This window comes from Natator depressus, chromosome 7 (genome assembly GCF_965152275.1).
Source record: "Natator depressus isolate rNatDep1 chromosome 7, rNatDep2.hap1, whole genome shotgun sequence".
Classification (NCBI taxonomy): Eukaryota; Metazoa; Chordata; order Testudines; family Cheloniidae; genus Natator; species Natator depressus.
Genome location: NC_134240.1, coordinates 25,047,825 through 25,071,550, shown reverse-complemented (window position 1 = coordinate 25,071,550; position 23,726 = coordinate 25,047,825). Strand labels below are relative to the sequence as shown.

Here is a 23,726-nt window from a genome sequence, read left to right as displayed (position 1 = left end):
AGTTTTCTTGTAGAGACACAAGGTGGGTGACCAAGTTAGACCTTACTGGACCAAGTTCTTGATGAGAGAGACAAGCTTTCAAGCTTAAACAGAGTGGTTTGTGACCATGAGTGACAAACTCAGGGCAGACTGTCAAGAAGCAAGGCAGAGACCCCAAATTGGTTATGTGTTATAGATTTCAACAACCCAGTAACAAGTTGAATTCCTAAAGCACTATAATAGTTTTACCATGGAATCACAGACAGTTGTCTCTGGCATTTCTATCTTGCCACTCAGGCAAGAAAGCTTGTAAGCTCGAAAGCTTCTCTCTATGACCAACAGAAGTTGGTCCAATAAAAAATATTGCCTCACCCCACCTTGTTGCTCTAATATCCTGGAACCAACACACCTACGACACTGCATACAACAACGGAAGACACTGAATTCTGCCATCTGAAATGGAGTTTCCTTGTATACTGTTAGGCCCCAATTCACGAAAGCACCTCTATTCAGCAAAGCACTTAAGCATCAGCTGACATCCCATTGAAAGCAATGAGACTTCACCATATACTAACAGTTAATTATGTTAATGTGTTGCTCAACACAGATGACTAGATTTCCTGAATCAGGGCCATGTGAAGTAAATTAAAGGTTTTACTTTGTTGATGGGACTATATACATTGACTTTGGGTTGATTCAATATCACATGTCAGGATGCTTGGTTTTCATATATCATCTGATAAAAATCTTTACCACTATAAACTTTGTGGAAAATGTTTCACAGTATTATTGGATAAGAGAATGAATAAACAAGGAAACAATATATCTAATCTCAAATGGGTTTGATCCTGAGAAGTGCTGAATTTTCTCATGAGATACTGGGGGCACTCAGTACTTCACAATACTGTATCATTAATTTTCCCAGTTAATATTTATAATTTATAATTAATTTGCCCAGTTAATATTACCAGCTTAACTATGTTACATCCAAATGGTTTTGTACTGACAAAACCATTTGGATGTAACATAGTTAAGCTGGTAATATTAACTGGGCAAATATTTGCTAAATTTACATTAAAAGATGAGAAAATATAAAGTCGATAAGAATGACATTTTAAACTGCTTTTCAGTTTAATTGGTTTAGCTAAAATACAAATGCCATACATTGTTACTGTTCTCTAGGTTTTTCATTTGTAAATAGCTAGCACATATGTCTCATAAAAACAAGTATAATTTAGTACCATTTTTTAAAATTTCAGCTCCATATTGCTAACATTGAAAAGCTATTTAATTCCAGTAAAATACCTAAGCTAAATTTGCTGTAACAGCAGTAGCATTTTTGCATAATTGTGTACTTTAGATGATTTTTTACTTCTACCTTCAAAATATCTGAAGCTTTATTAAACAAAACAAAAAAATTCAGTCATTTTTTTCATGTATTCCTGCTGATTTTTCTGAAATCAGTAACCACACAGGACCAAATCCTCAGCTGGTATAAACTGGTGTAGCTCCATTGTCGTCAAGTAAATTATTCAGATTTACATCAGCTCAGGATCTAGTGTATCAGTTTGTTATCTGCAAAAATATCTTACAATGTTTCTGAAAATATTTATTAAAATATATGGAAAACATTTTTTTACAAAAAGTGCAATTATAATATGAGGCATGTCATAATGAAGTATTTACAGTTTATTCTAATGAAAATCATGATCATCTTTCAAAACTAGATGCAAATATCAAAGTACAAATATTACATTATCATTGCTTAATAATGCAAATTATGAAGTTCCAATAATTCTTCATGTTCTACTATGGTAGAATAAAGGTGAACTAGCTGGCTTCTTCCTATTCCAGAAAGTTAGAGGTTAAAGTGTTTTTCACCATTATAAACTGAGATTCTCTGTGGGATCTTTTCAGCTTTGCACGGCGATTCTGGAACCAGATCTATAATTGAAATAAAATGCACATTTCTTAGAAATGGGTAATTTTTCCTTTTAAAAGCAACATCGTACGCAGGCCAGGTTTGAAGTTAATAAAGAATATCAGTACAACCATACAGTAAAATAATTTGTGAAATTTTGATCTTTTGGAAGCTGAAGCAGCTTGGAAGTTTCAAAGCTACTGATGAAGGTATATGGTGAGCTGTAATAATTTTAATAAATAATAATGTAAGACAGAGAAAATTATAGACAAAGGACTCATTGCATTTCCTAGCTGAATTGAAAAGTAAGGACCTGCTTTGTTCCCACTGAAGTTAACTGCAAAACTTTCATAGACTTCAATGGAACAGGACTGGACCCCTAGGGCTTGATCCAGGAAGATGCTGAGCATCCTGAATTTCCGGAGGAGTCAGTGGAAGTTCAGGATGCTCAATAACTCCCAGAAGTGCTTAAACCCTTGCAGTATAAGTCAGTAGGGCCTGATCCTACTTTTATGAAAAAGCCTCCAACTGACTTCAATGGAAGTTGATCAAACCTTTAATGAACATTAAGGGCCTGATCCAAAGTCCAAAGAAGTCAGTGGGAGCCTTTCTATTGACTTTTTTTTTGATGTGTTTTGGATCAGGCCTTAAAATCCCTGTGCGTACTGAGCTTTGAACCAAATGAGACAGAGTCTCAAATGTGACTTTAAAACAGTTTTGTCCTGTCTAAATTGGCTAGCCAAACCCTGCCTGAAATGTATTTATCCATTTGCTTAACTATATTTATTTAGTTTTCAAACATGGTTCCAAACCCATTGTAGAAAAGGTTTTCAAACCTGGGATCAGAGAACGAAATCCTGACCCCACTGAAATCAATGAAAAAATTCCCATAGACTTCAATGGGACCTGGATTTAAATTTGAGAGTTTGGTAGGGGGAAAGCTTTGTGATGGTCAAGGAGGATGACACTGAAGTATTACAGCGATGAATGTCATATCAGTGCCAGAGAGAAGGGGAGACTGAGAGGAAAGAGAAATTTCACTGGTTTCTCCACTACAAATTACTGTCAATATAGTAGCTATCTAATAATGCACTAATTACTAAGGATCATTAAGAATAAATGCAACTTTCAGATGGTTATCCGATCCACCCACTTACATCATTGCTGAGCAGACATCATGTGATCGCAGAATATATATATTTTTAAATTAAGTTACCTGGATCCTGTCTTCATCTAAATCTAGTTTGTGAGCTAGTTCTTCTCTAACATCAATGCCAGGATAGGAGTTCACTCTAAAAACATTTTCCAGCACGTCAATCTGAGGAGAATAAGCAAAGAATTTAAAATGTTACATTGTAGGAAAAAGAGAAAAAGTGAGTCAGTTCAAGTAAAAGACTTTCCCAACAATTTTTTGGGCCAGACTCCAATCTCATTTATACCAGTATAAATCAAATGAAATTAGTGAAATTACTCTTGGTTAACACCAGTCCTTAACCACATATGTACACCTCTGCCTCTTTATGCAGTAGGTATATAACATTTTATCAACTAATTATTACATGCTTCCTATTGTTGAATGCATTTTACTCAACAAATGAATATAGCAAAACATACATTACTTAATTTATAAATAGGTAACTGAATCCCTACCTGGTTTCTAGTGAAAGCAGTTCTTGGTCTCCTACCCCTGTACCAGCTCAGTTCCCTTTTGAAAGATAGCCTTTCAGTGGCTGAAAAATATTTTTCACATTTCATAACTCTTTTGTCCAGTATCGGGTAACTGTTAACATGAAATAATGGCCCTTCACAGGAAATAACAGGGGTCTGCAGACACTGATTAGTATCTTCTCCTAAAAACATAAAAATATAGAATTTAAATTCATAGATCTGTATTTGCCAATTTTTGAATGAGACAGTTATATTAAAATGCAAGCCTGTAACAAAATAAGTGATAATCTAATGTTTTAAGTATAGGTCTAATCGTACTGAGGTGCTTATGGAAACATATCCTTGATAATACATAAAACTTAACATAGGGTAAAAAGTTAAGACAATACACAACTAAAGCTGACAACATACCTAAATTGTTGCATGTATCCATCCATGGTCTGTGAGGTTTCGCAGCTGGAATGCCATCTTTTTTCTGTTCTAATCCCAAAATGCTTTCAATGGAAAATGAGCAATGCGTGGTTTTAGTTTCCACAAAACTGGATACTTTCTGAAGATTTTGAGACACTGCTGTATCAGAAGCACATAATGATGTATTTGCCATTCTTTCACCTTCAGTCTATGCACAACATGAATTGTACTTGCATTTTCTTGCAGGTCCTCCTTATAGCTGTGTTGGCAAGGGGGTTGGATTTGCAACGTCATTAATTAAAATCTTTTATTAGAAAGTTTTAGCATGTCAATGAAGACTCTCCCACCAAGAGGCACGAGGAGTTAATTGTTTATTTGTTTGCAAGTAATTAGCAACTAATGGCGACACTAGGGGGGCCACCAAGAGGGACAAAAAGTGTTATCTCTCCTAACCAGAACATCGACTTAACTTTCTCAAAAGAAGCTATGCACAAATATAGTACTTCCCTTTTATTTGAAATCATTAATGTATAAAATCAGTTTTTAAAAAAACTTTATAGTCTAATGGACTCCACTTACCTAAACGTAGCAGCATGATAGGAAACCAGTCAAGTAATAAGTAATCTCATTTAAGTGAATTTTCTTCCAAGGAAATTTTAAAAATAATCTCTTAATGCTATTAGGGTAATCCTGATGAAAATGCCTCTGTTTTTTCATATGCATATGTAATGGTGAATGTGGTCAATAAAACAACAATAGTGTTTGGCACAAGGCACACTGCAGTGGGTTGGCAATGTTGTCAAAGCTCAGTGTAATTGCCTTCCAAGTGCCTGGATTAGTTAACAGGAACAGTTGCACCAAGTATTTAAATAAATAATTCACGTATTCACTTGCTTCATTTTTCTATTAAAATAATCTTGGTGCAGCTTTCTCAAAAGACAGCAATGTGAAAGTCTCAAACCATTCTTTAAAACATTTGTATAAAACATTTTAAAAGGAATAGAATCACTGTATTTTAAAATTAAAATCAGAACACTTTTTTCTACCAGCCTTTCATTGTAATCTCGTGTATTTGTTTTAAATCAATGGGTGTTTACTTCAGTCACCAGTGCTAATATTTAAAATAATCAAAAATAGAGAACTGGAGATGAGTTCAAGCATTTTTATAAAATTCACAGTTGTTTGAATCCAGAGTTGTGGTTTGGCCCATTATAAGGAAAGTGACATATATAAAATTCATATCTGGATGCAGGTTCAGGTCTCAAACACTATCAAAGCTCAGGGGTATTTGGATCAAGGTTTTGGTTCTGGACCATCTCCCTACATATTTCCCTGCTTTTTCTTATTCTAAAACTTTATTTGAAAAAAGCGGCAAAAATTAAACAGAATTTTAAATGTAAGGGTAGAAAAATTCAGAGTTTGCAACCTTTAATTCAAGTTCTGACCTCTGATGCACACCAACTGGAGCCATGTGCATTCAAGGGCAGAATCAGGACTTCTTGTTGGCATTTATCCCTGCTCTGTCACCTTCCTGTATAAAAATATAGTTGGATATAAATCTAATAAATACCTACCATATGGAAACATGCAACCGTTATTCTGATACAGTTAAGGATACCATGAAATTCTGGGAAATTAAAGATCTATATGACACACCTGTCATTTCAAGCATATCTGAAAAGATCATTCATGAACTGTATATTCATCCTATTGCTCTTGGCAATGTTAATACTGTAAGACAGCAGCTATTGAAGCATGGTGCTCCCTAACACCATGATAAGGTATTGCTTCAGCACTAACTTAAGGTATTGAGTTCCAACTTACTGAACCATGATTTCCAACACCGTTGACCACATGATCTATTAAATGAAGGTCTTGCCTATCCAAGGAGTGACCCATCCAGACCCTGCTAACTTTGAGAGATGAGATAGGAGCTGATGAGACAGCACAAGGAAGCATACACAAAGTATCTATATCAATTCACAAAAACATGTGCTGAAGGTTTAATAAAAATTAAAAAATTAAAATAAAGATGCAAGACAACTCATCTATGCTAATTTACAGTGTACCTATTACACTAGATTATGAAGAACATAAATCTTTGAAGAATAAATGTATTCAGGATGGACTTTTATTTATACCACGATACATGCCCTGTGAGCACACAGCTCAATTTTGAGCACTTATGTTGGATTTAAGTTAGGCATAGGCCTTATATTGGCCCTCTACACAGGGGTGACTTTTATCCTTGCTGAATAAAATGGCTTGAGTATCCAGAGAGCTGTGAAACAGTAATGCTACATGGAGAACATTTTTCATAATTTTCTAAGTATAGTTCAAAGAGTTTACCCAGTATTGCCAAGCCGAGAGTTCAAAAATCATTTCAGGCCTCAAACGACCACGAGAATGACTTAAAAATTATGCAGTTTTTAAAATAAGTAAATGTTGGGTTCTTTTCATTTGCCTTTTGGTTTCTGACCTCTAGAGTTCATGTTTTCAAGCTTTTTTCCATAATCATAAGGGCTAGAAGCTTTTTTTTTTTTTTAAAGAAAGCTGAGATTTTCATATAATCTCATGCCTGGGAACTGAAGCATTAGGAAAATCACCAAATATTATGAGATTTGGGATAAAAATCTCTGGAGTTCACAACACTGCCTACTAATGCAGAAGGCACTGTTATTCTTTTTAAAATATAACATAAAAAATGTAATGGGAGGCTCAGTATATCAATCTGACCAAAAATTATATACTGCTGCACGCATGGAGAATTATGGGTCAGATTTTTTCCGAGTGTAGAAAACCATTAATGACTATAATACAAATAATGGCTGGCCTTCAAACATAGCTCATTATTTATACCTATGGCAAGTTAAAAAAAATATGGACAAGGACCTATAAGAAAGTAAATATCTCATTTACAATGCTGGCTTGATGGGATCATCTTAGAAACATGAATTGTAAGAAGTTCAAAATATGGTAACTGGCTTTATATAAATAAACTATGTAATGAAATCTTATTTCTCTTTAAAGGGCTACTAAAGAACTTTCCAGAAAGATAAGTGTCAGTAGTGATGAGGAACATTTAATTATATGCTCCTTACCACCTCACAACCAACTGCTAAAAGGTCTATGTAGTTTACTCTTGAGGGAATTCTGCGCCAAACAGTTAAAAATTCTGTGCATAATATTTTAAAATTCTGCATATTTTATTTGTCAAAGTAACACAATATAATTACACCATTTTTAATTATTTGCTGACAAGTATTTTGAAATAAACTGTAAAAATAATTGAAAATGGTGTGATTATATTGTTATTGTGTTACTGTATTAATTTTACAAATAAAATATGCAGAACTTTGCAGAATTTAAATTTTTTTAATTGTTTGCTGCAGAATTCCCTCAAGAGTACCAAGGTTCTGTGTGGTGCAAACTGAGTGCGGACAGCTCAGTGGGGGGTTCTGGGTGCAGGTGGACTGGGACTCCGCAAGGGAGTCCATGTGAAGGTGGTTAGGACTCGGGGGGAAGGGGGCTTGATGGGGTAGGGGATCAGGGTGTGGCTGGTTGGGGCTCAGTGGGGGGGGGGGTGTCAGGGTGTGTGTCTCCCAATGCAGGGGGTTTGGGTCAGCAAGATGTGGGTTCGGGGGGGGGTCTCCTGATGCGGAGAAGGGCTTGGGGGAAGGGGTCACTATACTGGGAGCAGCTACCCCTGTCAGCCCAACCCCTGTAAATCTGGACCCCCCTGCACCTGAACCCCCCACCCCTCTGAGCTTCACCCTCCCCCCGCAGCGATGCAGAGCTTCCTACAACCATGGGAAGTTTCTAGGGGTTGAATGCCCTCAACTCCCAGTAGGATGTACTCCGCAACTTGCAGGACTGGGTCCATAATGGCCTTGCCAGGTAAGAAAGAAGATGTGGTAGCTCCCAGGAGTATTTTCAGAAAGGAGGCCAGCATTCAGCCATTCAGTCTTAGTTGAACTCAGCTGGTGTGTGAAGAACTGAAACTAAAGTAATACTGCCATCTAGGGTTATAGATTCCCATTCAACAAATTACTTTCTAAAGATACATGCATAATATTGCCTTCTAAAAACTGCAAAAATACAAACAACATTGCTAAAAGATTTTTAAAATTATTATTTTTTTATTATAAGGGATCCATTTCAAACAACTAAGTCCCCTTATGTTGCAGGGTATAATAAAAAAAGAACCCATCTTTAAGTCAATTGGCGTTTTACTGCTAACTTCAACAGCAGCAGGACTCAACCCTTTTTTCATGTGTCTGTTGAGATTATTCTGCATGCCAAGTCAAATTTCTACATTTTAATGTCAAATCTGTTGTGGTTTTGTTGTAGCACACTTTCATCTCTTCAGTGCTAATTTAAGATGTATTATTTTTAGTTCATGGCAACTAAAAGAAAATAAATGTTGTCTGTTGCCATCTAAAGAGGTGTATAGATGGGAGAAGCAACAGAAACTCCACTTCCTAAATCCCACGTACTACTATCTATGATTTTGCTAAGGGAACATGTCCTCAATCTTACACATTGTACAAAATATACAAACTGCCCGCCAGTAAAAAAAAAATCCCCACGATTTGACAGCTATACTCAATGGTCACTAGTTGACCGATTTCAAAAAAGAAAAGCTATTCATGACATTTATAGATTGTGAATTAGTGTATGGCATATCCATAAAATTTGAATTTGGAGAACCAGACAGATAAGAAAGTTACTGCAAGTCTTAATCCTCACAACATCCTTGTGAGATAGGCAAGATTAGTCACAAATTACAGATAGGGAAAGAGAGGAAAAGAGGTTAAGTGACATGCCTCAGGCCACACAGTGGAGTCAGTGGCTAAACTGGGAATTAAACCAGTTGAACCGAGTTCTTACTTCTAGTTTCCTCCCCCAACCACTAAACAATTTAATGTCTACATCTCATCTAATTTTTTTAGAGTATGGAATCTTATATAAATAATGATAAACACATTCTTATCGCAATGAAAATACCGTACATTAGTTAATCATTTGCTCCACTAACAGACTTATCACACTTTCTAACCTAGCTTTTGCACCGCACTCACTGGAGTTTATTTAACAATGTAAATTCTCCTACCCTTCTTTTCTTGCCTGACATATACTGTCTCTCTTTCTCTTGAGAAGGAGAAGCAGTTCCCTTTCTTTTCTTTTTACCCCCAATAATAACCAATTTACTCAAACGTTACTGGTTTTCCATCAAATGTTCTTGTGGTCTTTTTTCCCCCCCATCAATGACAACAAGTAATTTCTTTTTTAAAAACTATTATTTTACAACTTCAAATGTATTTTATCTCTTTGTTTTTTTCTGTCACTAGCCTTTCAAATGTCTGAATTTATATTTTTGCTGTATTTCATTTCACACACATTGTTTCTTGTGTTTTGAATGCAACTGAAATTAAAATGTTTAGCAATTAGGATATGAATATCATATACCTCTCAGATATCCATTTTAACATCTACGGGAACCACACAAATACAGTTCTCAAGGTCAAGATGTTCTAGTCACAAAGCTATAAAAAGAGGCTTTGAAGAATGATTTGTGTGTATGCTCGCACGCGGGGGGAAGGGGGGGAACAGGACAGCATATTTTATCTAAGGCCAATGTGTCTTTCTAGTAAACAACTGGGGTTAGCTACAAGCACGTTTCAAAAGGGTTTTCTAATTCTGTCGTGCTACACGAAGCAGAACATGGCTTTAAAACCCTGTCCAAACAGAGTTAAAAGGAATTATTACAAAGTTTGACATTCAAAAATATGTTAACTCCCATAGCAGGATGCAAATAGGGTTTCTGAACACAATTGTAACATGTTTCAGAGTAGCAGCTGCGTTAGTCTGTATCCACAAAAGGAACAGGAATATCTGTGGCACCTTAGAGACTAACACGTTTGTTTGAGCATAAGCTATGCTGGGAGTCACTGTATTCAACACGTGTTAAACAGAAGAGGTAGCGTGGAAGGGGGTGGGGGATAACTAATTCCTCACAGGACGGCTATCACAGTGTGCTGACAGTTTAAGAAAGGGTCAGAACCATGTGAAATTCTAAATGCCAGAGCAGGAGAAAAGCACAACCACCATCCAGCACCTTAAGGGGGAAAGTGAAGCCCCAAAGCGCGTCTCTCCCTCAGAAACATCTAAGACCTCCTCTGCGCAGCTTCTGTACCTGTAAACCCACGCTGGTTAGAGGTGTGCTTACATACTGGGGCGCGGACTCGCAGGCACACCGCGCGGGGCGATAAGGAGGCCGCTCCCTTGTGGGAAGGAGTCGCCCCGGGTAACGGCGGAGCTGCATTAACGAGACCTCGCTAGGACCCTGCGCGCGCCGCCGGGACCTGGGCCTAGTTCCTGCTGCGCTGGGCTGGGCTGGGCTGGGAGACCGTCGGCAGACGCAGCTGCCTCAACCACTCCCAGCCCGGGAGAGGGCGGGCGGCGGCGGCAGCAACCGAGTCACGCCAGACGTCACTCGACGCCCTCTCTCCGAGGTCGGCCCCGCCTCACGCGCTTAGAGTGACGCCTCCGTTGAGCAATGAGAAGGCGGCGGCGGCCGGATTTCCGGGGCGGGGCTGGGGGGGCAGGGTTGTGGCTGTGCTGACGAAGGGGGAGGGGTCTAGTGTTGGGTGCACGGGAGGGCTTGTGGGCGCGTCGGCCCGTAGAGACCCAGCCACCGCCATGCCCGGGATTGACAAGCTGCCCATTGAGGAGACGTTGGAGGACAGCCCCCAGGTGAGAGGAGAGGGGCCCCGTCGGGTCGGGCCCTGGGGTTCTGCGCGGGGACAGGGCTGCCGCAGCTCGGAGCCAGGGGCTCTGCGCCCGGGCGGTACCCCCAGGTAGTGGCCCGCGGGCGCTGTAGCTCGAGGGGATGTCGAGAGGCGGGTTAGGTGGCTGGGTGCGGTGAAGGGGCAGGTAGCCGAGGCTGAGGTGTCCGGGGCGAGCCCCCAGGGCCCTGTGGACCGACCCCTGGCATGGGGTACAGGAGCGCCCCGCAGGGTCCGCTTGTAGTTTCAGGCTTGCTCTTGCTGGGGGCAGGTGTCTCTGACGCTGTGAGCCGCAGCCGTGTCAAGCCATAAATAGGCTCCGAGCTTCCCCCGCAACTTTGCCGTAGTGTAAATGTGTGTAAGCTGGGGGGAGGGAGGAAGTCACTCCGTGCGAGTTAGTTTTCCCCCCCTCACGTCATCCCTACCTTGCAGGTGTGCTCCGAGTAGTGATTAGTTAGATGATATTAAAGGCCGCGCTGTTAGTTAAACAGCACTGCAGCTGTGTGATGCTTAATGTGAGTGTCTCCTGTTCCCAGGAGATTCAAAATAAAATGGCCTGTATTTTAAGATTAAATATTCCTCATTCACATTGTCAGTTTGAGAAAAGTTTTTGTTAATCTGAATTCTGTGGCTATGTTTTAGCCAAAACTTTTACATTGAAGACCAAAAAATTAGTATAATTTGGCTTCATGAAGTGTTTCTGAAGCTGTTCCCAAACTGGCAATACATGCTATTGATTTACAGCTTTTTAATTACTCTAATTTCTTCACTCAGTTTTTGCTGTTTAATCAATCACTCGCTGCTTGATATTAAGAAGGCAGGATATCCATAAATGCTGCCAGCTGTCACTAGAGTTAACCAGATAGTGTTTTGTAATCTGCCTCTTGACATTGTGAATAATATAACACTAATGTGTAATATTTCATGTTAAGTGAACATTGCTCTCATTACACTATCAGCTGGCAAATGTCATCCAATAGAACAATGTTGACTGACACTGACTATTTGATATATTAGTAAAAAGAAAAGAGTACTTGTGGCACCTAAGAGCCTGACAAATTTATTTGAGCATAAACTTTCATGAGCTACAGCTCATTTCATCAGATGCATGCAGTGGAAAATACTGTATTTTCTTTTTGCAGAACAGACTAACACAGCTGCTACTCTGATGTATTAGTGTAACTGAGGATGATTTGTAATTTAACAGTGTGCACATATTGCTATTTCTGAGCTTAAGACTCACCACCTTGCTAAAAATCCTAAATTATGTAGTGCTACTTATGAAAAATGAAAATTTTTATTAAACACGACTAATATTTTAAAAACACATAACTAAAATAAAATGGTTATAGGGACTTTTTAAAATGTGAAGGGAAAAACCATAAAGGATTTGACTACCCTACATTTTGAAATCATCATACCATATTACTGCATATTAGCAGTATTGATCTAGGAATAAGTGCAGAAGAAGGGAGTGGGCTAGAAAGCAGAGAAGTTTCCAGAGGAACTTTGACCCCTAGATCATCACTTAAGATTTAAAATGTTGTTACTCATGGGAGCTGTGGAAGGAAAAATAAACTCCAAGAACAATCCTGTGTTTAATATTCTAAATACTGAAATAAAGAATTTTAATCAAAGCGCTTCAAATATTTTTAGAATGGTATGCATGATAATTAGTCAAATGAATTTAGTATTTTTATTACTTTATATACTGCTTTCTGTCCAAAGATACAAAAATGCACTAATAATATTTTACAGAATCTATTAGGATCAGTTCACCCACCACTGAAATATAGCTATCTCTGGCAACAGTTGTTTGAGTATACGACTACTGAATATTTTAGGGTGAAAAGAAAAAAATACCTTATTCACTTGAAATTGTAGAGGAATTCAGGTAGGCAAAATATAATTACCTGTTTGGGATTTGTCCAGGAAGCTAGGCCTTAAGCCACTGCTCTTGTGAAAAGCCCCACATGTTGTTTAATGACTAAATGTTCAAGCTCTGAGGTTTGTCTTCTCTGAAAGACTGACCCTTCAAAAGATTACTACCTCTGATCCTAAAAAGAACTAATATTGACCTTTTCCGTCACTTTGAAGCTTTTTCTTTCATATACCAGTTTTTTTTAAACCGAGTTTAACAAATTAATCTCTGCTCTCCACACAGAGTATTCAGAGCCAGAGATTCTTTACTCAGGATATCAAATGCAAGATAATTTAGCATCCAGAGTAAACAGTTTTTGCCCCCTTCTGTTAAATTTACTTTTTCACTAGTCTTAAGGAAACAAAGTTGCTGTTGGAAATACTCACTGTATGTAAGGATGGCTTGTTAATTTATAGACACCAATTCAAAATACAGTTAATTTGTTTTAATCCCTTTACAGTCTTTCAGATGTGTTGATTCTCAAGAAAGTCCTTCAGTGGAGGTTTTGTGGCAGGCTTTAGCTAGTCTAGTCTATTTTGAGTTAGATAGAGATCACTACTCCCTATTGAGCCTGCACTTTTTACCTGCTAGATTTGCCTACATGCTTTCATATGGCACAGGTCTTAATTTTTTGATTTTTTAAGGGTAAAGTTGTGTCTACTTAAAACATAATTAGTTTGGGTAGAAAATGCTGGCTGAACCAAAACCTATTAGAGACCAAGTAATTTTATTCCCTACATTCTTCTATACTCTGTCCTGAATCCTACTTCTGACCATCGCTAAGTAAATAAAAACAACTGTGGTCTCATTTTACAGTCTGGTTCCATTATTTCAGAAGTACACAGCAGTACAAGACCGCAAAGTGGAACAGTTTGTTTTACTGGATCACATTGTAGCATTTGGTATCTCATTCATATCTCAGAGGGATAGGGGAGAGGGAGTAAGACACGAAGTGTAATATACATAGACCATGAATTCTCAATCAGAATGTTACGACCATTCCATGTCTTTATGACTAGGTGGATCCTGAAACTTTTCTGGTGTAACATAGATCATAGTATGGAAGAGGTTGAGGACTACTGACCTAGACAGTTGTGCAGTGCTGGAGTTAGGCAGGGAAATGCCTTCTTGAGCCATATGTGAGCACAGTTTACAAATCTGAAGCATAAGATTTGTTTGCCCTAACTTTAGCTTGTAGTACTGCAAATTCTATTAAGTCTTAAAGCTATCAATGTTTTTTAATGCGGAAAAAGCTACCTTTTGTCTTTGGAATGTCAAACTTTAAACACTTGGTGTTGGCTTTAGACTATCTTAAAAGGAAGATCGAGATAAGATTATCAAAAAGCACAATCAATTCTTTATGCAGTTTAGCAAAACTGTGCTACATGTAATATTTAAAGTTCAGTTAGTCATATCCATTAGTTCATTACTGCAAGAGCCTGTTGTGCTATAGGATAGCCAAAAACCATGGTGATAGACTACAAAAGGACTTCTACATTAGCAGTAGTATTTTAAGACCTGTACAGTGAAATTAAAAAAAAAAATCTAGCATCCTGTAAATCACGCTCACTAGACAGGGTGGTTTTATTTTTTTGACAGCAGATAATGTTGATTACTGTTTACTGTATTCTGGTAGCTTCTACAATGTGGTAAGCACATTCTACATATACAGAAAGACAAAAAGTTTTTGTCCCAGAGAGCAATATAAATTAGATTTTTTGCTGGAAGCTTAAGTTTAAGCCAAGCTCCCTATCCAAAGTAACTGAGCTCCAGCTTTTTAGACTAAGCAACAGGCCTATGTTTTATCACACTCTGTTACTGAGTGGGATATGTTCAGGGTAACAAACACATCACAAATAGAAATCCAATTAATGAATGTAATAATGTTTAACTTTAAATATACATCAGTGCAACTTAGTTGATACATATATTTTCACTTCCTTGAATATTTGAACCCTGCACCACAGGGTTTTAGATTGCAGTAACAGTCTTCATGTTAATAGGAAATACCACTAAATGTAGGGGTATTATTTTATTTCAAAATAATGGTAAATTCTGCCCCCCATCCCCCAAATTAGTATTTCCTTTCTTTTTAAAACTGGTCAGCTACTACTCTTAGTATTCTGTTTTGAGGGTATTGAGTCTGCCATTCTGCACTTAGGGTTTCTGTCTTATGGTTTCCCTTGTCTCCATTAGAAAACGTTAAAGGTTTCATAAGTATAAGGCTGTCGGGGTACAGCAGGTTAACTTGATAACTTCGGATTTTACACATCCTCTGCTTATTCAAGAAGTTAGAAACAGGATAAATTATGAAAAAAGTTACACACTATGAATGATCTTCTAATCAGGCTTGTAGTTCTACTATGCAGACAGCCAAGTGGATGTTTCAGGTTAAATAAAAGAATGATGTGGAAGCTATTTCCTTATTTCTTAGTCATTTGGGGTATGTTCTTATTAAAGGATTTGAGTATCTGACAATAGCATTTCTATAAACAAACATACATACTGTAGTTGCTTTGCACATCTCCATAATACATTTTAGGATAATTTCTTCCGCTGTAGAATGAGAGAGTACACGCTTCTGTATTGTGAGCTAGATTATATTAAAGTAGTTAAGCCAAAAACCTACACTCTAGAAATGGAGTATGTAATAGAACTGTAAGTAGTTCACTGCTAGGTTCAAGAATGTTTGTGTAAATAGGGTATTTTACTGATCTTCTCAAGTGTCACTGAATTGCCTTGTTAGCAAAAGTCTGATAAGGAGAAACACAGAAAAAAATTCTGCTTTGCAAGAAACCATTGTTGCTGAGGCTTGTTTCTTAGCTCTCAATTTAAGTGAGCTTCACAAACGTTTCCTGTCTGCTAAGGAGATGTTCCAGAACGTGTTCTGGTGTATAGAGATTATTCAGCTGTGCAGTTGCCCTTTAAGATGCAACAGAATTATACTCCAGAATTTAAACTTTCATCAGTAATTAAGTAAATTCGGCGGTTCAGTTGGATTTTAGCTGAAGACTTTCCCCCAACTATAGTAACCTTGTGTAGTCACTGCTGGTAAAAATCAAGGGGTGGCTAGAATGTGGAAGGCATTGCTTGTGTATTGCATTTAGGCATTTGAAAGCACCTTATTGTAAAGTCATCTTATGTCCATGAAGAAGGTCTGATACAGCCCCAAATGGAGTCAAACTCAATTCTCTGCTCTTCCCCCATGTGGGATTTTGGCCTTTTGGAATAAATAGGCCTGAAGCTAGTGGACATACCACTATCTGCCTTTTGCTGGAGGAAATTCATTGCCACTCCAGTGCAAACAAGTTATCAGCTATCTCATTCTCTTGTAATTTAAGCATTTGCTGTAGGTGTTATTTTCAGCTGTTTATGATAGGCCTGTTTGTTTTGATTATGATAACATGCTTTTGGTGCCTGTGGAATGTATTTATTTTAAAATTATTTTAGAAAAAGATGTAGGAAAGCTTAATATACATGGGCATAATGGGATTTTAATATGGCATACCTTCCCAGATGTGGAGACATGGCCTTTCACAGTTTTCCTTTTGGCAACCCAGTGATTTGGTGTCTATTAGAGTTTAGCTTTCCAGCCACACCTGCGAGTCCTTCCCGTCTCAGGGATCAACAAAAACAGCTTTTCTTTACTACCCCAGTCCAGGCTCGCCATGCCTTCTTGCTGCCTCTCACCAGATCCTCAGGTGCAATAGACCTTCTCCCTTTCTGGCAAGATAGTCAGGCTGTCCATTCTGGTGATAATGCTACTGAAAAGCTTAGGGCACGTATGCACCATTTGCTCCAGGTGGTACGCTCAGGTTCTCTCTCTACTTGGGGTTTTGGTCTAGGGATCCCTTAGTAAGCAGTGACTGACCACAGCTCCAATCCATTGTCACTTCATAGAATGCTTGTTTCACTTCCCTAGACCACTTTCTACCTAAAGTCTACTTCTCTCCCTTTAGTTTTTTTTTTCCATTGGCCTGTCCTCAGGCCTATCCCACATCTTGGGCGTGCTGTGGAGTGCCCAACCTATTGTCTCTCTCTTACCCAGGTTTCTGTAGGTCTTTCTCTCTTGGACCTAGATTTGGGAGAGCCTGCCCCCAAATTCTTCCTGATAGAGTTCAGGCTTATTATATTCTGTGGCCCTGCACCTCACATAACTGTCATCTGACTCTAGTGTCTCAGTCCTGTCATCTGGGAGATGGGCTAACCAGGCACATACGAGACTGAGCCCAGTTCCCTTAAAAGGGACTGCTCACTCTGACATATCTACTTCTATCAAGTGAGAAACATATAAAGACACTTAAAGTAATTTGAAACTTTTGTAAACTTTAGAAAAATGAGCATCTAAATTATGACTAAGAAACATGTTTTCTTAAACCCTATTTTTACTAGTTTTGAAGTCTTTCTGCTCTCACTTGGAAAAGGAAATCTGTTTTACTGTCTAATTCATTAAATCACATTTAATGTCTTTGAAATACCATGACATTCTTTGCTAAGTTGATTTTTAAAAGAGTAATACAAATTCATTGTGTGTTCTATTTTTGACAGACACGTTCTTTGCTGGGTGTATTTGAAGAAGATGCTGCAGCAATTTCCAGTTACATTAACCAGTTGTATCAAGCCATGCGCCGAATTTACGATGCACAGGTTAAAATTATAGCTGTTCCTCTATGCATTTAGAAAGCTTATAAAAACATTTTAACTACTTATTTGAACATGGGTAAACCGTATTTTTTTAAACTATAGGTTAAAAATTAGAGATAAAACTGGAAAATGCCATGTTTGCCAAGGTCTGCTGGTTTTGAAACAAGATTTGTCAGTTGGAAGAGTTGTGTTCTCTTTGTACTTAACACACCTTTAGATGTCTAAATGATTAATTTTTTCTGAACAATTGCCATTGTGGCTGTAATATTAGTTTATAAATACATTTGGACAGTTTCTTGTTGTCACTTAATCTTGTTAACATTAGTTCCTGTAGCTTGTATTTTGCCTTATTTTGTTTCCATCTTCACTTGAATATGGTGGTGGTGTGTTTGTGTGTGTGTGTGTGGTTCTTTTCATGACCTACCTGTTTGTTATCTGCATGTTGCTTCATTGTGTTACCTTCCTTTTTTTGCTGTTTATTTCTGCACTGTCTGCTGTTCAGATGTATGAAACTGCTTATGCAGCGCTTTCCTGAGTCCCTGTCTACACAGTTATTTTAAGAAGTTTGTAACCAGTTAATGGAATGGTTTGTTCTAACAGTTTTCATCCCCACATGTAGTTAATACTCAGTAACTAAGGTGGCTGATGTGAACTAAATATTGTTTTGTCTGCAAATTGCAAGACAATTGCGAAGTTGAATGCAAGTCCCAATTTTCATGGGTCTGATAACTCTATAGTGTGCATGATATGTATTGTTGCTTTGACTTTGAGAAATACTCTGCATCTGCCACTCCAATTAATTAATTTCAGTGGGAGTTGTGGGTCTCAGCTCCTCTGAAAAATCTGGCTGTGTGTTTCGAGATGATTCCCATTTTAACCTTTTGTTCCGTATTTCTATGTTTCCTCTTCATAAATGTGATGCTCACAGTATATATTCGTTGGAAAGAAAATAGGATTAAACTGTTTCCCTTTTTTTTTAAAAAACAAAACAGAATGAATTAAGTGCAGCAACTCATCTTACTTCAAAACTTCTAAAGGAGTATGAGAAGCAGGTACAGTATAAATCAGTTTCCCTTCGAAATAGTTCAGAATACATGCTTTTGTACATTAAAAAAGGTGGAATTCTTTTTCTTCCCACACAGCAAAGTGCAAAACTCCACAGGTCTGATCCAGACAAAATGAACCATTGCAGCTGCTGGATCACAAGAAATTCACCAGCTACAGGGGTTGCTCTCTATTCTGTGTTGAAGATACCCAATCCATAGAACCTGCAGAATGCTAAACTAGACTTGCTGTGATTTTTTTCACAGGGAAGCATCTTTAGGCTCAGCTCAGGTCCACAACCATGAATAATATTAGGAAAGGGAACTTCTTTGGCTGACCATCAATCATCTAGAGACATTTTAAAGGGACTGTAGCCCAAAAGCAGTGAGCCTTGCTAGATGGCAGCTTTAATTCTAGTAGTCATAAGAAGAGATTGTGTAGCCTGAAGATGTACCATGCCCCAGCAACCCAACAAGCGAGGAGGAATGGAGCCTGTACCCAAGCCACAAAAATTCCCAGTGATTGGGAGGAGAAATCCCCACCCCCAAATTAGCAGATTTTATAAATCATGAAGCCCATAATTTGCTTCCCCACTGAAAGAAGAGTTATATTTCACTTGCACAGTAGTGCCAGAAAGGGAAATGTGAGGAAACTTGTTATTTTTGAATGGTCTCTGTGGGCAGCCACCCTACCTTGGGGCTGCAGCTCATGGGGTGGGGCAGGCTACTGGAGCCTAGGCCTTCGTACTCTACCAGCTTCCAACCCAGGACCTTGGCAGGCTGGTTTGGCTTTGCTTACCTCATGGTGCCTTGCATCAGTATCAAGTCAGGAAGTGACCCAAGGAAACTATCTTCCTGTGCATCCTATCCAGCCACCATCTGTTCTTGCAGAGCACCACCTTCTGGGCTTCTAGCCCTGGTCACAGTCTCCAAGTGCTGTGGTTCCCCAGTTCCCAGGCTTCATTTTGGCACAGCTCATGTCTTTCCCTGGAGCTCTCAGGGCACACCCTTCCCTCTGGCCCACCAGCCTCTGGCTGCCTTTTAAACCCCGCCTCCAAACCAAGCACGCTCCACGGGGGTGGAGAGGCGGGGCTTCCTTAGCCCAGAGTTGCTCCTTAACCCTTTCCCGTCCAATGAGGGGTTTCTACACCCTGTCATAGTACTGTAAATCAGAAGTAGTCAGCCCTTACACTCTCTCCTTCCATCTTCTGTGGAATGCAGCAGTGGGAAGATCATTTATATGAACTTTATTCTTTTTCCTCCATTTTTTCCTCTCCCCTGTTTGAGATTCCAAGTTGTTGCATAATTTACTGGTGTGAAGCTGGGAATTTTAGTTTCAGACCTTCCCCTAGATGGAGCCAACATCATAACTTTCACAACTTGTTCTTGTCAAGTCAGTTATAATGTTTAATCAAGTCCCTAGGTATTCCAGAATCATTAAGAAAGGGATAGATAATAAGACAGAAAATATCGTATTGCCTCTATATAAATCCATGGTATGCCCATATCTTGAATACAGTATGCAGATGTGGTTACCCCATCTCAAAAAAATATATATTGGAATTGGAAAAGATACAGAAAATGATTAGGGTATGGGACAGCTTCCATATGAGGAGAGATTAATAAGACTGGGACTTTTCAGCTTGGAAAAGAGACGACTAAGGGGAATATGATTGAGGTCTATAAAATGACGGGTGTGAAGAAAGTATTATTTATTCCTTTTCATAATACAATAACTAGGGGTCGCCAAATGAAATTAATAGGCAGCAGGTTTAAAACAAACAAAAAAGTATTTCTTCACACAATGCACAGTCAACCTGTGGAACTCTTTGCCAGAGGATATTGTGAAGGCCAAGACTATAACAGGGTTCAAAAAAGAACTAGATGAATTCATGAAGGATAGGTCCATCAATGGCTATTAGCCAAGATGGGCAGGGATGGTGTCCCTAGCCTCTGATTGCCAGGGTCTGGGTTCTTGGTGGTAGTGGATGGTTAACTTGGTGACTGCCTGTTCTGTTCATTCTCTCTGGGGCGCCTGGCATTGGTTGCTGTCAGAAGACAGGATACTGGGCCAGAGGGACCTTTGATATCGTAAGACCGTCCTTATGGTCTCCCACTATTCCTCTGTAATAGTAGTATAAGTCATGACAGTATTACTATTTGTTGATTATACAGATTAATCTTTTGAAAATGTGACATTTGTAGAGGTTTTTTGTTTGCAATGTTAATTTAAATTAGTTTGTTTTTCTTATTAAAAGAGACTAAATGTGGAATTTTACATTTCAAATCCACATTTTAAAGTCCATAAATGTGAATGCTACTAACAATGTCCTTGTTTAATTAAAATTGCAGCAAGAAATTATCTTTAAGTCCTATTTTAATTTATTTTTAAAGTAGCTGTAATGTCTGTGTGGAATTTTTTTCAATATTACTATTTAAAAGCCAACAAATTTGGAATTATAAAAAATCACTAATTAGAAATGTAGTGAATTTTGGTTATTTTGCTTTATCACCAATGGCTTTGTTAGAAAATCAAAACTCTCAAGGCAGTCCTTAAAATTAGGGAGACAAGGTGGATGAGGTAATATCTTGTATTGGACCAACTTCTGGTGGCGAGAGAGACAGACTTCCGAGCCACACAATGCTCTTCTTCAGGTCTGGGATGGGAACGCCCAACATCACAGCAAAATGCAAGGTGGAACATTTTGCAGTGATCCTGGGCATTCCCTTCCCAGATGTGAAAAAGAGCTCTGTGTGGCTCGAAAGCTTCTCTCTCTCACCAACAGAAGTTGGTCCGATACAAGATATTACCTCACCGACCTTGTCTCCCTAATATCCTGGGACCAGCATAGCTACAACTACACTGTATACTTAAAATTAGGATCAGTTAATTTTGCAGTTTCTTGTTATAAGGAAACAGTAGCTCTGTACCACAGTAGTTTTTATTGCAACATAGCTAAGGTTAAGATTCTGTCACAGATATTTTTAGTAAAAGTCAAGGATAGGTTGTGGGCAATAAACAAAAATTCCTGGAAGCCTCCAACCTGTCTCTGACTTTTACTAAAAAATACCCTGACATGGGAGGGACAACAAACAGAGCACTCCCAGGGCTTGCAGCTGCTCCAGCCCTGCTGCTGCTCCTGCAGCAGGTGCTGAGCCCAGCCGCTGCAGCCCCACGGAGGGCTGACCCAACCCTGGCTGCTGTTCCAGCAGGCCGCCCTGCCCCAGAAGAAGTCAGAGATCCCGGGATGTCACAGAACATGTGACCTCCAGGACAGAATGGTATCCTGAAACATAGTATAACCAAGCAACTCATGCTTCTATGAATTTTGTCATGATAATTACAGTAAATATAAATTCCATGCCTGCAAATTTTGATATGCTCAATAATAAGCTGTCTGGCATAATTTGTAATTAACATTGTTTAATTACATGCTTATCAGATAAGTATCTAAAATGTGTACTGAATTTTCCCATTTTAATAATTGTAGCATATCTGCTCAGTGCTTTGCATTAAATATAACTAAAACAAAATCTCTATCAAAAAGCCTGCTATCTTCAAAGTTGCTTTTCCTCAATAAAACCTGAAAATAATAAAGTGTTGACACAAGGACATAATGACTTTCAATATTGAATATAATGAGATACATTTTAGAGATGGCATGGGAATGATATTCTGACTTGCTAGATCCTGCCGGTATGTGAATTTCCTCATTTCAATTAGGTTTTAATTACAGCTTTGATGGTCTTTCAATGGATATAAGGTATAAATCTCTCAGTCTTGCAGTCTTTACTGAGGCAAAACTCATTAAGTGTGTATATATAATTGCTAAGAATTAAGTATCAGAATTCAATAGAATTGAGCTCTGTATTTTATTTTTTGGTTTACTTTTCTATTACGATGGAAGGCTAGGTTGTTTGTTCTTAGACTTTCTGATAGTTTAGAAAATTGGTGACACCACTGTGAAGAAGAGAAATGCTTAAAATGCACCACAAAACAACCTAAAACAAAATTAACATGTTAAAACTTGAGGATTCACATGCATTTTCTAATCAAAGATAATAAAGTGTGGAAAATAGTATTGCCAACCTCATATATTCAAAAATGGTGAGGGAGGGAGGGAATCACCCTACCAAAAAAACATGATTAGTTTAAAGTATGACATTTTCAGCAATAAATTTGGGATTTTTTATTTGCATTCTGGATTTTGAACCTTCAGGATCCTACTTTCAAGCTTCTCTCCATAATCATGAAGGCTAGAAGTTTTGCTCTACTTAAGACATTTTTTTTTAATCACATGATTGAGAGGTCTGGGGGTTTAAGGAAAACACCAAATCTAAAATTGAGAGAGTTGACAAAACTGGAATAATAATGTCATTATCCAGAGAAGTCAAGCTTGAATCTTTCCCAATACTAGAACTAATCTGACAGAGATTTTTAAAAGAGGTAACTATTTATGTAGTTGTCATAAATATTCTTTGTTAACATGAAAGAAATAAGCTACTCTGCAAAATGTCCTACGAAGTAATTACAGTTACTGACTCTAAACATGGGTATTTTAAGTTCCTATATTTTTCCTTTCAAAATAATTAAACCACCAGTATGTTGTTAGGTTACAGCTTTCTTCTGTCATCCACAAGGATGTGTCAACATTTTCTTTTTTATTTTTATAGCGTTTTCCATTAGGGGGCGATGATGAAGTTATGAGCTCTACCCTACAACAGTTTGCAAAAGTGATAGATGAGGCAAGTGTTGAATGTGTTTGGCTTACCTTTAACCTTTTCTTAGTCATCTATAGACTTCTCAACTGACTATCATTCTTGGCTTTTTTTTAGAATGAGCATTCAGAAATAGCTTGCTTTTATTTATTCATGATGGTAACACTTGAATTACTTGCCCTTGACACAGTATAAATTGTGTGGCCTGAAGATAGAGCATCAATTCAGTGAAGTAAGATTACATTGTTTCTAAACAATGTACTTTTTATGTCCTGTAACTTTATGTAGGCATCTGCCATAAAAATTGTTACACTACAGAACTAGAAGGTAGCGGATTTATAGTATAAGTATTAATTGTAGACATAAATTGATTCCCCTTTCTTCAACATCTGTTCACACCAAAGTGAATAAACTTTTTAAATCAAGGGAAATTTCAAATATACACTATCATTTATAATTAATGTTGAGGTAGCGCCCCAAAACTGCAGTTAAAATAGGGGACCCATTGTACTAGACATTTGAAGATGCCATTCTTGGTCAAACCAGTGCAGACGAATTTAAGACATGATGAAGCAAGTGAATGTAAAAACATAATAGGAAGGAAATTGGAAGGGATAGGGAAGAAAAGGGTA

At 38.1% G+C, this 23,726-nt stretch overlaps 2 protein-coding genes across 5 annotated transcripts in view; one reads left to right on the top strand and one right to left on the bottom strand.

The window, feature by feature from the left end:
* Positions 1–1,162: 1,162 nt before the first annotated feature.
* Positions 1,163–10,485, bottom strand: HESX1 (HESX homeobox 1). Of its 3 annotated transcripts, none has more exons than XM_074957734.1 (5): positions 10,213–10,485; positions 3,980–4,062; positions 3,551–3,750; positions 3,117–3,218; positions 1,163–1,923 (listed from the first exon to the last, which is right to left on the bottom strand). In XM_074957734.1, exons 1-5 carry the CDS (start codon positions 10,302–10,304, stop codon positions 1,825–1,827), a joined length of 576 nt encoding a protein of 191 aa, XP_074813835.1. In that variant the 5' UTR covers positions 10,305–10,485; the 3' UTR covers positions 1,163–1,824. The 3 variants fall into 3 exon arrangements, with proteins under 3 accessions (XP_074813835.1, XP_074813834.1, XP_074813832.1); XM_074957733.1 differs by having other exon boundaries at positions 3,980–4,238; positions 10,209–10,329; XM_074957731.1 differs by having other exon boundaries at positions 3,980–4,238; positions 10,176–10,296.
* Positions 10,486–10,608: 123 nt separating this feature from the next.
* The window catches only part of APPL1 (adaptor protein, phosphotyrosine interacting with PH domain and leucine zipper 1), a 51,043-nt gene continuing 37,925 nt past the window's right edge, over positions 10,609–23,726 (top strand). The window contains exons 1-4 of one of the 2 annotated variants that reach the window (XM_074957729.1): positions 10,609–10,735; positions 17,237–17,335; positions 18,325–18,384; positions 23,050–23,121. In XM_074957729.1, the coding sequence (XP_074813830.1) occupies positions 10,682–10,735; positions 17,237–17,335; positions 18,325–18,384; positions 23,050–23,121 (285 nt within the window). In that variant the 5' untranslated portion in view covers positions 10,609–10,681. The remainder of the gene's footprint in view (positions 10,736–17,236; positions 17,336–18,324; positions 18,385–23,049; positions 23,122–23,726) is intronic. The other variant, XM_074957730.1, reaches the window with a different exon arrangement.